Raw genomic sequence first — 16439 nt, forward strand, 5'->3', positions numbered from 1 at the left:
CCTCCGCCGCCGCCAACCGCCGCCTCAGCTTGCGCCGCCGCCGCCGCCGCCGCCGCGCACGCCATGGGAGCCGTGACTGACGGTGAGGCCCGCCGCCGCCCGCGCCGCGCCCCGGGCCCCTCAGGCCCCCCCAGACGCCCCGGGCCTCCCCGGCCGCTTCCGGGAGCACTCCGGCCTCCCCAGCCGCGGCCCCTCGGGCCCCCGGGCCTCTCGCCGGAGCGCCGGGCCTCCCCGGCCGCCCCACCCCGAGCCCCGAGCCCCTCCGGAGCCCTCGGACTCCCCGGCCGCTCTCCCAGAGGCGGCGCCGAGCGCGGGGAGGGGGCGCTGGGAGGGTCGTGGAGCGCTGGGACGGCTGGAAGCGGCGCGTGGGCGGGTGGTACCGGAGGGAGTCCTAGTCCAGGGATGGGGCGAGGTCCCTGGAGCGCGAGGAGTGGGGAGCGGTGGAGAGCGTGGAGCTGGGGGGCTGGAGGGACGGGGGGCTCCAGGGTGGGGCAGGAGTTGCGGGTCAAACTGGGAAGGAGAAGTTTCAAGACTAGAGTACTAAGGGTGGCAGCGTACGTAGGGTGACTACTGGGGGTCCTCTGGGCGGATTGGGAAGGGCACGCAGACGAGGCAGTGGATCGCAACGAGGCCTTGAACCAGGAATGAATTAGGGGTGGGGAGAGGGAGCCAGAGCGTCATCGAAAAGGAATACGTATGGATGGGGTATCCGGAGGGCAAGCAGGAAGTGTACCTGGAGATTTCTGAAGAGGCCAGGGTGGTGGAGCAGGCCATAAAAGATGTGTTTGTGTGTGTGGCTCTTGGGGAAAATCATTTGTCAGCTGGAATGGATTGGGGTGGGAGGGGCAACAGTTGGGTTTGTGGACAGTTGTAAAGGGTATGGCCTAGGGATCCAGAGTAGATATTAGAAATTAGGTAACACTCTGGGGAAGGGTGAATGATGGACAACTGGAAGGAGAATCTAGAAGGTATCTGGTTAGAGAGGAGGGAAGTCCTTTGGCATCTGGGAAGGGGAGATCTAGGGATGATGGGGTTTTTTTGAGGAGAAGGTGCCCAATAACTCAATGCCTGTGGAGGCCACTTCTGGAGAGTTGAGGGCCAACAAGGTTTCCACGTTAAGGGGTCAGTTCAGGGGAAGAACAGTGATAGGCCCAAATTTGCAGACTGATAAGGAGTAGTGGAGGTGGGAGGCTGTAAAAGACCCAGACACTCACTTCATGGGGAATTTTAACTTCGCTTAATTCCAGTTTCACTCATTCAGTAGATAGTTATCCCACCCAAGGCTAGGCTTTGGGATTACAACTCAGAGCTAACAGACAAGACCCTATCCCTCTCAAAGGGTATGGTCTGGTGGGAAACACTGAATAATTTAGTTTTCTAAGGGTGGCAGATGTTACCACAGGGAAGTACAAGGTTGGAAATTGTAAGAACACGTAACAAAGATTGTTTATCCATTCCCAGAGATGGGACAGCCTCCCTGAAAAGTTAATCTTAATCCCATATTTTTTTTTCAGAATAAATAGATGTAGATAGCTGGTGTTCCAGGTAGGGAACCACTTGTAAAGAGGCCCAAAGTGTTAGGAGAACTGAAAGCTGACAAGTATTGGCTAGAATTTAGAAAGGTGAGCCAGAGATTTCTGAGGGCTGTGGAAGCCATTAAAATGTTTAACATTGGTGCAGAATGATCAGATTTGCATTAAAACACACATACACTGCTATATTAAGAGTGATGAGAAGGGAAAATGAACTAAGTTCCCTCCCTACTTACTAACATTTGTATAGTACTTATACCCTTTGTCAAGCAGTGTACTAATTATTATCCCCATTTTACAGATGAAACTGGGACACAGGTTAAGTAGCTTGCACAGATTGTAAAACCTAGATCCCAGGCTCAAAACCAGGAAGACTGGCTCCAGAGTTCTTGCTCTTCACTGTTATGCATTCTGCTCTGTTACTGTTGCAGTGGTCCTAGTGAGAGATGGTGGGCACTCCAACCAAGAGGGAATGCAGAGAAGGTGGGGAGAGAATGAGAATGAGATTGAGTGGTTGTGGGAAGGAGGGTTGGGGATGATCCCAGGTTTCTGACTTTACTGTGTGCCTGTTCTTGCTAAGTTTTGTCAGATGAGAAATAATAAGGGAAGATGAGTTCTAGTGAAAGTAATGACTGCAGTCAGGTGCCCCCCACATCCTTGGAGGCCACAGAAATTCCCCACTGTCACTTAGAAAATGTCTGCCCTTGTGCAGGTTAATCAACTTCTTTGAGCCTCAGTTTCATTCTCTGTAAATGGAGATAATAATAAAATCCACCTCAGAGCATTGGTTTCAGGACTAAATGCACTAAAAATAAAGGGCTTTGCACTGAGTCCAACATGTAGTAATGTTCATTAAATATTAAATATGAGAGTTGTTTTACTAATCTCTTCCACTTTCCTTCAGTATGGTCTATACCTTCTCCTCTTTTACTCTGCATAGATTGCCCTTTCCTGTCAGGTGACAGCCCATTTATTCAAGACCCACATCAAGCATCTCCACTTCTCTTTCCTAGAGCTGGTTGACTCTTTGCCTATTAATCATATTATTTTATGCATGTTGCCGTTACAGCCCTCACTTTATTTATATGCCTTATGCCAGAAGACATTTAAGACATCTCACTATAATGAGAAAACATAAAAATTAAATGGGTGATAAAACAGGACAAGAAAAGCAATGGAAAGTCAGACTTGGGGATGAGCCTCAAAATGCAAGAGGTAAAGTCTAGTATGTTAATTACCAAACTATATGTGACCTGTTTCTCTAGCCAACCATGCTAAGAAGCAGGACCTAGTCTATTCTGATCTAGTGTTCATGGGAGAAGGCAACATTAGATATCCAAGACAAGCGGGGTTTTTTTCCGATTTAAACTCCAGAGAAAAAGTTTATCTTTGAGATCCCAATAAAGAAAAGCCAGTGTCTTATCCTTAACCTCTTCTCAACACTGAAAATTATAAAGCTGTTTCTTAGCACATCCCTTGCTAGATCAAAGCAACCTGAATCACAATTTCCAAAGCCAGACAGTGTGGTTTAGGTGGGTAGTGGGTAACTCTGCTGCTCTGGTTTAATTCAAATCAAGTTTTTTTTTGCCTGTTTGTTTTAAGACTATCTAGACCATAAAGAAAAAGACGAACTACAACTTCTTCAGACAATCCTCTATAAACATGGTTTTCCTCAACTGAGCTTTTGAAAAAAATCACGCTGAAATGAGTGGTATGTGTGATCAGTCAACAAGCATCTATTGCATACCTTCTAGGCACAATGTGAGGTGCTGGTTATAGCAGTAAACTAGACAGAGCAGGACCCAGGCCCCATTTGGGAGAAAGAATCAATAGTGTACAATCAAATAAGTAAATAAGATAATTTCTGAGAAGGAGTGTAAGTCAGTTCTGAGAATGAACTTGATGGAATGGTGACAGAGTGATGGGGGAGGGCTGCTGAAAATTAGGTTAAAATAGGGTAATCAAGTATGCCCTCTGTGAAAAGCGACATTTAAAGTGAGACCTGACAGAGCCAACCATGTGAAGACCCCAGGAAAGTATTCCAGATAGAGGCAACAACTAGTGCAAAGGCCTGAGGTGAAAACAAGCTCTGCAGCCTTTGGGGAAAGAGAAGGAAGGCCAGTGGGGCTGGATCCAGGTGGACCAGGAGGAATATAATACAAAAGGAGGTGACTGAATTGACTTCTTTGGGCACTTGAAAATGATTGGAGAATTTTAAGCTGGAGAATTTTAAGCAGGAGAATTAGTGATCCATTTCTTCTAGATCATTCTGAGTTGCTGTGTAGAACATGAATTTTAGGAAGGCAAGAATGGAATCAGAGCAGTGCAAATAATTCCAAATGAGAGAGACGTGTGGGCTTAGATTAATGTTAGCAGAGAAGACAGAAGCAGATGCTCTTATCTCATTTGCCCTCTTGGAAAGCCCTTGGAGGAATACCAGTACCTGTCCTTGGAGCTTAGATGAGGGTTATACTTATAAACGTGTGGTGCCCGCATCACTATGCCCTCATGTAATCTTTACATATGGATCTTCATATCCAATTGAACTGGGAGCTCTTGAAGAAGCCGTATTTCCTTCATCCAGTTTGAGGAACTGCCTTTACTCAGAAGGAAGGAAGGAGGTACTCTCTTGCCATCTATAACTACTAGGCTGTAGATATTATAACCAGTACTGTCATTTTATAGATGGAAAAAATGGAGGTCCTGGAAAGTTCGTGACTTTGAATCAGTCACACAGCTAGTTTGTGGCAAAGCCATTTTCTCTCTCTCCTTCCACTGTTGCCACTCTAGCATTTTGACTAACTGAAAAACAGTTTGGATGTTGTCATTGTTAATTTAAACTATGTTAACAGTTTGTATTTTGTGTGTGTTAATTTAAAGGATTAAAATTAACTTTAGGATTAAAATGAGCCCGCCAAATTGCCCGGGCTCAGTGGCTCAGCCTGTAATCCCAGCACTTTGGGAGGCCGAGGCGAGTGGATTGCCTAAGCCCGCGGGTTCAAGACCTGCCCGGGCAACTTAGCGAGACCTCATCTCTACAATAAATCAAAAACTAGCTGGGCGTGGTAGCGTGCGCCTGTAGTTCCGGCTACTTGAAAGGCTGAGACGGAAGGATCGTCGGAGCCCAGCAGGTCGAGGCAGCGGTGGCCGGGAGCAGCCACTGTACTCTAGTCTGGGTGACAGAGTGAGACTCCAACTCAAAAAAATAAATAAATAAATAAGAAAATAAAGGATGTTAAACGGTGTTAGTACCCTGATAGAAATCATTTCAGAAGCATTTTTTTTGCAGTACAGAGAACATTGATATGCCAGAGCAACAGATGAGAGATGAGAAAGAAAAGTGGGGTTGGGATAAGATGTGGCTCTACATTCCACTTAATAGATCTTGGTTTTGACAGTAGTGTTTGTTTGTTTTTTTAGCTTAGAAAGTGTAATGCATGGATATTTGCTTGTTGAAATTTGAAATAATGGTTTTTAATATGTCTGTGAACAATAATGGAACTTGACTGTAAATTTCTAATAATGTAATTGTGTATCTTTTTCTATGAATGCAGAAGTGACTCTTTTCACCTGTAAAAGGAAGACAATGATACACATTTATGGTACATCCTTGTTTCAAGGACGTTGTGATAATATATGTAAAACACTTTGAAGTCTTATAACCATTTAATTTATTGTGTAAAGCAGGATACTTTTCAGGGTAAAAGGAAACAAATGGGATGTGTGGTTACCAAGTAGAAGTGTATAAATACTGTATAAGTTTTGCTGCTGCTGTTATATCTATTTCAATTGCTGATCCAATGTTAATTAGATATTTGTAGACACAAGAGGTGTTATTTGTTTTTTATTTTTTCACTCGTGCCGGTGCCCATTTTGTTTCATCCTCTGTGGCCCCAGCATAGGGGTCACTGATGGCAGTTCAGCTATTAAATGATGTTTCTTTAGCCAAGATAAATGATTTTTCAAGCAGCATTAAAGTTTCAACCTTGACTTTATTAGCACCATACTTTATTATTTTATTTTAAAGATGCTGGGTACAATTCAGGGTTAGATATACAAATGGTTATTGTGTAGGTAAAGTAAATCAAACCAGATGAAGTGGGGACCAAAGTGAGGCCCAAACTTTACAGCACCATACTTTAGACATTTAAACAAACAGAGAAAAACAAAGGACCACAACAATGTTTTTTGCATTTCTCTTTTTAAAATTTAACTCTGGTTTACTTTGGCATCAGCAATTTGTTTTGACTGGGGTCAGGTGTTTCATGAGATGTTCACATATACGTGGAGGAGTCAAACCATCTTATTGTTCTTTCCACTCACCTTTTATGTCTTCTTAATATTGTTGACCTTAAAAAATTGTTTTAATGATTTTTGAGCTTTTTGAAAGGAGGGGCCAGGTGCTATTTTGCCATAAGAGATCTAACACAGTGGGCTGTATGTAATTCATCTCAAAAACTCATGAGCAGTGGCGATCCAATGATAAATCTAACAGGAATCTACATGAACATTGTTTTTGCATGGCCTTAGTCTCGCCTCTTGTTAATTTAAATAGGTCAAGTCAGGCCAGTTTTCTTTCTTGTTAACACATCATAGCTTTATTCAATAATATAGGGTAGAATTTTAATTTAAAAACTGGAGACAATATCTCAGAATGAACAATAACTTCATCAACTACTTAGCTACTGTTATATTTCAGAAAAAAGGAGTAACACGTCAGAAATTTCAAGAAGAAATGCACAAAATGAGAAATGAAAACCTTTCCCTCTTTACTTTCCCCTAATAATCCCTCTCCTCAGAGGTAATGATTTTTAATGCCTATAAGCGGTAAAAAGCACTTTCTCTGAAGCCAGACTCCTGAGTTTGAATTCCATTTCTACTCTTTACTTCCTGTGATGTTTAATTCTGGGCATGTTGCCTTTAGTTTTTCCATTGGTAAAATAGAGATGATAATATCTACTTTATAGGGCTATTGTGTGGAAAAACTATGTTTATATGTGAAAAGCATAGAACAATACTTAGCATATTTAAATGTTATGCATCCTTTAGCTAGTTTGCCAGTATGTATATATGCTTGGAAGCATTATACAAGCATCTACATACTCATCTGTAGTATAATTCTCTATTTAATGACATATCATGTAGCTCTCTTGAATATAGATCTACCCCCATTCTTTTGTGTGTCATCTATTGATTTTTAAAATTAATTTCTTATTGACACTTAGTTTATTTTCAGTTTTGTGCTCTCCCAAATAGTTGTATAGTGGAGATATTTGCATGGATATCTTTGTATACTTGTGGGAATAATTTCTAAAAGATCAAAGGGTATATGTGTTTTTAATTTTGATAAATATTGCTAAGTTGCCTTAGTAGCCCACTGTTTTTAAACTATAATCTTGTCTCAAATTGTTATTCCTTCCTGTGGTTTTCAATTTAGATCTACAGTGTTTAGGAACACCAAGAAAAACACCAGTGGTGGGCTGATGTGCCTGCAGGATTTTTTGATAAACTGCATTTAGAAAGGAAATACTAATTCTCATTGGTAGATCACAGGATTACTGATTCCTAAAAGCAGAAGAGATTGCAACTCTGCCTCAAAGGGAGACATTTGACCTGTAGTTTAGCTCTATCTAGCAGGGAGTTAATGACAGTGAGGTTATTGCAATTGGTTGTCAAGCCTTGACCTGTCCCTAAAGTTTTGGTAGTTGGCCCACCATTATCTTCCAAATTGTTTTTCTCTTTCTTTTATTTCTTTCCTTTTGTTAAATATTTCCTTCAAAATGTTCTGAAAAGTTGTTTTGTAATTGAGATTTGAATGGCAACTGCAGGGGAAGAACAACTATGGATTTTGAAAGGAATGTTAGTTAGTCCAGGTTTATGAGAAGTTGACCTTTTTACGCTAACATGAGAGCACAGCTAACATCTGACCTGAGAGGCCTGGAAAGTAAGGGTTGATCTAGTGACAGGAGTAGTCATTTCTTCCTGCCTAGCTCTGCTTATGAAAAATAGCGTATTATAATCTAACCCTTAGAAAGGACTTTTTGAAGCTCATTTAGTGTCAAGTAATTTCACATTTCTTCTAGGTATATGTTAGCATATGAGACAGGAAGGGTGTCTAAAATTTATCTGAATTTTGCGATTAAAATTTACTTTTTTTTTTTGAGTTGGAGTGTCTGTCACCCAAACTGGAGTGCAGTGGCTGCTCCCGGCCACCATAGCCTTGACCTGCTGGGCTCCGGCGATCCTTCCACCTCAGCCTTCCAAGTACCCGGAATTACAGGCATGCGCTACCACGCCCGGCTGATTTTTTGATTTACTGTAGAGATGAGGTCTCGCTGCCCAGGTGGGTCTCGAACCCGCGGGCTCAGGCAATCCACTCACCTCAGCCTCCCAAAGGCGCGGGATTACAGGCTGAGCCACCGAGCCCGGTTTAAAATTTACTTTTTAACATAAATGTGTAATAACTGATTGTAAAGTGACTTTGAATGGCAGGTATTCTGCGTGTGTAATTATGGTACAACATATCACCAAATCCAGTAGAAAGTCATGCTTGTAGAACAATAGTAGTAGTCTGCTGTTGCACCAATTCTGTATCATATGTTCAGTGGTTAACATTTCATTTAGGCATATTGGATATGGACATTTTGACAAGCAAAAATATATTCATGCCCCTGGCTCAAATACAACATACACTAGACAATAAGTGTTCATATTACTTATTAGTTAATGTGAGAAGTTTATCCAGCCCATCTTACAATCCTAAAGCCAGGTGGAAAACCACCGTTCTCTGACAGGTGTCAAGTATTTTGGTTTAAAAGCCCTTTCAGATGATGTTGACCATCATAGTCAGTAAAGAAAGTAATTATGATGACTAAGGAGTGATGTTGATAACAATCAATAAAATAACAAAAATAAAATCTGCTAAGCCATCTTTACTGCTTTTATAGGGTGGACCAAAGCCCACTAGAATTACTAATATAATAAGCATTGAAATTGCTTATAGAGGGCTTTAAGCATGATAATTTATGAAGTCAATGTGTATAATAAACAAAGCATGTTGTAAGTGTGTTGATTGCGGAGCTAATTGATAAAGTGTCATTAAAGATAGGGTTCATGTCATCTGTTTTGGGAACTGTCAGCAGCGGGCCATCTTGAAATTTTAAAAGAACAGAGGCTGTTCTCAAACTGGGAACTTTCGTTTACTTTATTGCTGTTGGAGCTCTGCTGTGCACTTTATGTATTATATGTCAGTTCAGTAATTCTTACCCACGGAGAATTCTAGGTAGGAACTGTCTTCACACAGTTTAAGCTAGAAATACTGTGACCTTGCAGTAAGTTTGAGAAAGCAAATTTGTGAGGAATCATAACTGGGAAAAATCTTGTGTGCATAAATTTATAATATATATCTACATAGGTGTATCTATAGATAAATCTTCAACATTTACTCTGGCATTTATAGGCTGATACAAGTTTTGCATTAAATTTAACATAAAGACATAAAGGGTAACTTTTTTTGTCTTTCTACTGTGGACAGGTGTTGTGCTTCTTTGTATACTTTTATTTCCCTAAAGTTTCACAATAGTTCTATACAGTAGATAGTTTTATTCCCATTTTACAGATGAGGTCAAATGTTGGTCTCACCCGCATGTACACACACACACACACAACACTAACCAAAACACTGGCTCAAGTTTTTTATTTCTGGCCCAGGCAATTGATTGTGAGTTGTGCTTAGACTAAAGAGGGTTAGAGCTGAAGTGGGAAGAGGGCCTGTGAATGCCTGGACAGTGAATCGCCTGTGCTGCCAGAACTCATGGTACCCAGCTACCACTCATGCCACCTCTGTGTTGGCCCTTACTTTTTTACTAACCAAGTCTTTGCTTGGTCTTGGCCTTATAGGACCTGTGATTCTAATCTCCTCTTCCTTTTAGTTCAGGCCATTTTCACACCCAACTGCCTGTGCTTTGGTCGCTTCTAACTAACTTCCCTGCCTCTGGGCTTTTCCCAGTTACAGTCCACTTTGTAAACTGCCTTCAGATTGATCCTCCTTAAAGTTCTGCCCATGAATCCTTTGCAATTCCCAGTTTCCTATAAGCAAGGTCTGCATAGTAAATGTGAGGAATCCTCAAGTGAGACCCCTGACTGCCTGTGTCCCTTTACCCATCCAGCCTTCCTAGTATTCTTCTAGTCTTCACTAATCCAGCCTCCCTAGTATTCTAGTACACTCATGTCCCAGATCTAGCATTTTATTCCCCCACCTCTGCAAGAGCTCACAGCTTTCTCCCTACCTGCAGTGAGGGAAAGGAAAGGACTTCAGCTTTTTTTCTTAACAGCTAACAGATTTTGAGTACTTATATAGTTCAAAATTCAAATAGTATTTTTAAAATTCCCCCATCTTCCAGGCTGCCCCCATCTATCTTACTCTCTCTGCCCCCTCACTTGGTAAACCCTTTTTATTAGATTCTTATATATCCTCTCTGGGTATTTCTGCCTAGTAAGAACTCTGTGGCAGCTCTGAACACCACATTTCCACTTGGCATTGCCCTAGTAGGGCTCCTTGTGGTGACTCTGCCTCTGTAAGAAGTCTGTGCTGTCCTTGACTTCCTTTGAAATCTGGTGGAATAGGCTATGCCTCCACAGCTCTCACATTCTGCATGCCTGCAAAGTTAACATCATCTGGATGCTGCCAAAGTTTACGACTTATACCTTCCACAGTGGCAGGTCAAGCTGCATTTGAACCCACTTGAGTCGTGGCTGGAATGCTGTGCCAGAATGTGGGGAACAGAGGCCTGAGGTGTCTCTGGGCAGCAAGCCTGTGGTTGGCCCCTCAGGCCATTCCCTCCAAACCGTTCTGTCCTAGAGCTCTGGGCCTTTGGTGGGAAGGTGGTCTTGACAGTTTTTTTCTTTCTTTCTTTTTTTTGGTTTAGTATTCTCAATTGACTTTATTCTCGATTCTAGAATTGGGACACACTTCATTTCACAGAATAAAATAAATGTTCTAATGAGCTGAGCAGAAGAGCCTGGCATTATAGGACTGAAGAAAACAGAAGCAGAAAACAGCATATTGTCCTTTCAAAGCTACTTTTCTTGTAAGATGAGGACAGGGAAACAGACAATAGGAAAATAATTATTTAACATGAAGTCACTTCAGATTACTTTTTTTGTAGAAGTGAGCATTAAAGCAGAGGGAACTTCATTATCATGTCCACTGAAGATTTAAACTGGCCTGTTTGGTAAGTTAGCTATTATCTCTCCTGATTCCTTAGACTGTCAGGTAACAACTTAGTTTAAGTTTGGTTGTGTGAACTTCAGTATTGGTGACCCCATTTTGATTTTTTGTTGGGGTGTAGTGCAGAAACTTAGTTCAAAACAATGACCTCTAATAATTTTTATGTAATAATTAACTCCTTTCATTTCCTCAAGCCCTAGACGAGAACCACCTTGGTGAGAGCGAAAGCACTCTGAGTTGCCATTATTTTGGCTTTTCAGTCTCAGCATCTCATTTAGAGCTTGTCATGAATTTCTTTGAGTTTTTGTTGTTCCAGTTTGAGAGAGACCATTTGATGTTTGGAAGGTGGCTGTATGGAAATATTTAAAACTTTTCAAAAGGATACAGCACACCAAGGAGACTATTATGATTATCAAGAGGATAATACCAAGAGTGGAGTATGCTCCTTAGCCAGCAACCCCATGAACTGAACCAACTAAACTAGAATAGCCAGATGAGGAGTCTATATGTAATCTGCTCTAGTACTTGATGCATTTATCAACAAGAATTGTCATCAACTACACAGATTCCTTCCTGTTTAATTAATAGGTAATTTAGCATCCCCTGACTAGCTTAAATTAAATCAGGGAGTGTAAGTTACTTGCAGAAGCTACCGATTATAAAATTTTTAACTATAGCATTATCCTGCCAAATGAAAGAGGTAGGCAATAAGTAAGGAAAAATTAAGAGAGTTAAGAGTCTTATTATGATAGAGAATCTTGTGCTGACCACCTTGAGAAAAGTTATGAAGTCAGCAACTTCTGGTCCTGTTTGCAGTTTGAATGTCTCTGGTTGTGAGTCATTCTGGTGAACTCCTTATGTGGCCCACACATCAGGTTTGACACTAGTCCCTTGAAATTTACATTAAGTTGTCCAACCTTGGCTTATAGGGTTTAAGGAACTGAATAGATTTTGTTCTTTGATGGAGAGTGGTAGAAAAACTATTAAAGCTAGAATTGAGAATCCAGTCCAGGCTGTAGGTATAGTAGAGACTCAAATAATAAAGATTAAGAAACAATGAACAGGACTGCAATTTAATAGTAGGTATACTACAGTTTTCTTTTAAACATATCACCCCCACTTCTACCAGATATAATCATGGCAAGACCAATTTATTTGCCTGACATAGACTTACCTGAAATTTTCTTCACTGGGTATTTTGACAAGGACTCTCAGATTGGACTTTTACAAACCTTTCAATTCTAGGAAGCCAAACCAAGGCACACATTAGACTTTGCCTGTTGTGTGTAATATCTTGAGATTCCTGGGCCTGCTAGGGGGTAATAGACTTTACTCACTCACTGTAAGGCTGGGAAGGTAGCATTCTGTGTATATATTCAAATATGATATTTCAGTCAAAGCCTTGGTAATATAACTGATGTTTCCAATGGTATCCTGTTAAAGAGTACAGATTCTTAATGAATTAATGCGAACGAATTAATGAATTATTTTACCATAAAAATAAGAATACTCATAAATAGTTTCCAAATTCTGGAGGGATCAGGTAAAGAGGAAAAGCAAATGTTTCCAATTTTGTTTACAAAAGCGTGCTTTACCAAATTGCTATAAACTATAGAGAGTTTAAAGGAAAAAAGTTTACTTAAATCTAGAAAATAAAACATTAATAGAACCAGCAGTGTTTCAAATAATCCATAAAAACCCATAATTATTTATCAGTTTGTTCAGTCCTATGAAATTAATTCTTGCTCTGCTTAATTTTGGTTAGCAGTTTCACAGACTCATCAGTTTCTTCATTAGAGTTTTAGAAATTCAACCCAAGAGTATAAACTTAAATTTATTAGAAACCTGTTCTTGCCAGAGTACTTTTCATACTTCCCATGGACTTTTTTGAAGACATAGCATTTTAGGATTATAATTGCTTGCAAGAAGCTTTCATAAGCATCAGAACCAAAGCAATTAACCGTGGACAAGACTTAAAATGACCAGGACTAAAACCTGATGAAACTCCATTATAATAGTGATGCAGTTGACAAGGGAATTGAGTTATTTCTGAACCAAAATTATGACTGATAGGATTTATACCAAGATATCCTCAGATTTTTAGGAACTTGATACAGTTTTATCAAAAAGTGGCAGCCTGTTTTTAGAGGCTTTCTGAGGACTTTTTTTTAGAACAGTCCTTCTTCTGGTATCCTAGTTGTTTGCAAAAATGGCAACTAATTTTTGGAAACTGCTGTTTTAGGGTCTGCGTATTTGAAGAAGTGCCCTGGGGCAGGCCTAAATGTCATTATAGATTGTTGTTGCCGTGGTGCTGAAACACTCTGGGAATGGCTTTCAAAAGGTCATTTGCTGTCTTTAGAGCCATAAGTAGAACAGTTGGGTCTTGTCTGGTGCTTAATATCATCTTCAGGAGAATACCATTCTGCTGCTTTTATCCATTTAGGGCCTTCCTAGGTCTCACCAACATGAGTATTCACTGGTATGGGTCATGTATCCTGGGGTCATAAATTAAAATTAAGACCCTGAGTTCTTCAGAAAACTTTTGAAGGTCTTCTCTAGGTTTAGGAAATTTTTTAACTATGGCCCTAAAGTCCATTTTTGTCCAAGAAGTGCATGTCACTTGGAGATTATCTCCTGAATTTTCAGGTGATTCTCTTACAAGGAAACTGTTTAATTTTGTTGTTGTTGTTGTTTGTTTTTTGTTTTGTTTTGTTTTGTTTTTTCAGGTAAAAAAGACAATTCAAGCAGAGTTAGTAGACTGATATTCTGGAGTAGACTGTAAACATTGAGCCACAGTAGAATAGAGGGAAACAGTAGGAGTTACCTCACTAAGCTTTACTGTCCTTGGTATGGGGAATATCATGTATTTCCAGCTTTTCATTAGTTCTTTGTAGTGAATCTTTTTAAAAGGCAATTTTAGGATTTTGTTGTCCTTTGAGGCTTCTGAATGACAATAAGAATTCTGTTCTCTCTGCCTAGTTGAGGAAGCTTGGGGTTCAAGTGCACTTCTTGGAAGAATAGTCTTTTTCATCTGGGACGTTTCATATAATGGCTGTCATAATTCTGAACTATCTTTAGTAAGATTTTACTACTTCTGTGTATTTGTAGCTTCCAGAGCCAGAAATATACACAGAAAAGGCAGATCTACCAGAAGGTAGAGTACTCAGATCTTTAGAAATTAAGGACCCTATATTGATGTTGAAGCTGGGATCTCTCAGAGCCTAAAGATCTTGGGTCTTGCTTGGCTTTGGCTCTGAGATCTCCTTTACTAATGTAGCCAATGACTTTCCAGTGTCTGTCTGACCTAGTCAGATACCTGAGGACTTCCTTACCTAAACATGCAAGGAAAAAAAGAACCCATGTACCTGCATATTCCAAAAGCCAGAGTTCATGCCCCCTGCAGTAATAACCACTTACTGGAACTGCTGTCAGTTTTCTTTAAAACTGTAGCCCTTTATAATAGCCGTAAATGAAATGCAACCCACATTTCTGTTTGGCCATATGCTAGTTGCAAATGGGATGCAACCCCTATTTCTGTCCAGCCCTATTCTTGGGGGCTTCGCCCAAGCCCTTTATGGAAGCATGTATGAATCATCTCCAAAGAGGAAGACAAAAATGTAGCCCTTGCCAGTGACATGTCAACCACTGTAAACCCAAAAGTCATGTGCTCTGCCAGAGCCCAAACTAATCCTAGGTACCCCAAAGTCATATATTCTCTTACAGTGCAAACCTTCATGCCCCAAATGTCAATTATATCTGGGAGATTAAATACTTAAAAGAACAGAGCTCAGACCTGAGAAGGACTTATGACTCTTAGGGCTTTATAAAGAAGACAGAGTATCCCCCCACCCAAAACACACACACAAAGGTGTTAGTTGGCACATTTTTCTGTGTTCCTCAATGAGTCAAGTCATCAGCCATCTCCTTCAGGTCCCTTTGTGGTCATCAGATTGTCAGAAGACAAAATTATAACAGATTTAGTTTAAAAATCTCAGTGGCTTTATTTGTCTTTATGAATAACACCTGGCTCTTTTCTAGCTGTATTTATCTCTAGCAAACTGTCACTTGGCCACACCCTTAGTATTTTCTCCCTAATACATTTTTTTATTCTTTGTATGGGCACGCTGTATATTTTTCAAATCTTAGCATTCTGCTTCTCTTTATTATAAATTCTGTCAAGTCATTTCTTCCTTCTCACATCTTTCTGAATGTGGTTAAAAGTAGCCACACAGCAGCCTGAGTGTTTTGCTGCTTAGATATTTCTTCTGTCAGATATCCTAGTTCATTGCTCTTAAATTCTGCCTTCCATAAAGTCCTAGGACATAAGCACAGTCCAGCCAAGAATGGCCTTTACTCTAGCTTCCAGTACCTTGTTCCTCATTTCCATCTGAGACCCCATTAAAGTGGCTTTTACTGTCCATATTACTACCAACATTCTTATCAGATCCACGTAAATAATCTCTAAGAATGCACCCTTACCAGAATTGCCGTTAATACTCCATTAGCAACAATACAGGCTTTCCCAGCATTATCTTCAAAACACTTCCAGTCTTTACCCACTGCCCAGTTTCAAAGCTGCCTCCATGTTTTCAGGTATTTGTTATAGCAGCAACCCTATTTTCTGTCTTAGTGCATAATATGCTGCTATAACAGAACATCACCAAAGACTGGGTTATTTGGCTCCTGGTTCTGGAGGTGGGAAGTCAAAGATTGAGCCTTACATCTGGTAAGGCTCTTCTTGCTGCATCATAATGTGAAGGAATGTATCACATGGCAGGGAGCTTGTGAGGCAGAGAGGAAATGGAACTGAACACATCCTTTTGTCAGGAGCCCACTCTTGAGATTACCAACCCACTTCTGCAATAGCAGCATTAGTCCATTAATTACGGCAGAGCCCTGATGACCTAATCACATCTTACAGGTTCTCTCTCTTAATACCATCACAGTGGCAATTAACTTTCTTTTTTTTTTTTTTTTTTGAGTTGGAGTCTCACTCTGTCGCCCAGACTGTAGTGCAGTGGCTGCTTCTGGCCACCGCAGCCTCGACCTGTTGGGCTCCTGCTATTCTTCCACCTCAGCCTTCCGAGTAGCTGGAATTACAGGTGCACGCTACCACGCCCGGCTGATTTTTTATTTATTGTAGAGATGAGGTCTCGCTGCCCAGGCGGGTCTCGAACCCACGGGCTCAGGCAATCCACTCACTTCAGCCTCCCAAAGTGCTGGGATTACAGCCTGAGCCACCGAGCCCAGGTGGCAATTAACTTTCTTTCATTTTACATACTTATTTTAAATTGACAGACAACTGTATGTTTTTATCATGTATAACATGATAGCCACCTTTTTGTACATCTTGAAATTTATTCCTCCTATTTAAGCATAATTATGTATCTTTTGACTAACATTTCCCGACTCCCCTTCTCGCTAGCCACTCCAGCCTCTGGTAAATACTATTATGCTCTCTACTTCCAGCGGATCGACTACTTTTTTAGATTCCATGTATGAGTGAGACCATGCATTGTCTCTTGTTTTACCTAATATAATGTTCTCTTGCTGTCAAAAATGACAGGATTAGCCAGGCTCGGTGGCTCAGCCTGTAATCCCGCGCCTTTGGGAGGCCGAGGTGAGTGGGTTGCCTGAGCCCGCGGGGTTGAGACCCACCTGGGCAACTTGGCGAGACC

The 16439-nt window shown here is 40.9% G+C and overlaps 1 protein-coding gene across 3 annotated transcripts in view; it reads left to right on the plus strand.

Moving 5' to 3' along the window:
• THOC7 (THO complex 7) overlaps positions 1–16439 on the plus strand; it is a 27278-nt gene continuing 10839 nt past the window's right edge. For 2 of the 3 annotated variants that reach the window (XM_008052271.1, XM_021709647.1), the window contains exon 1: positions 7–82. In XM_008052271.1, the coding sequence (XP_008050462.1) occupies positions 64–82 (19 nt within the window). In that variant the 5' untranslated portion in view covers positions 7–63. Of the gene's footprint in view, positions 83–16439 lie in introns of all 3 variants that reach the window. The other variant, XM_021709648.1, reaches the window with a different exon arrangement.

Source organism: Carlito syrichta, unplaced genomic scaffold (genome assembly GCF_000164805.1).
Source record: "Carlito syrichta isolate Samal-C Ts95f unplaced genomic scaffold, Tarsius_syrichta-2.0.1 Scaffold270720, whole genome shotgun sequence".
Classification (NCBI taxonomy): Eukaryota; Metazoa; Chordata; class Mammalia; order Primates; family Tarsiidae; genus Carlito; species Carlito syrichta.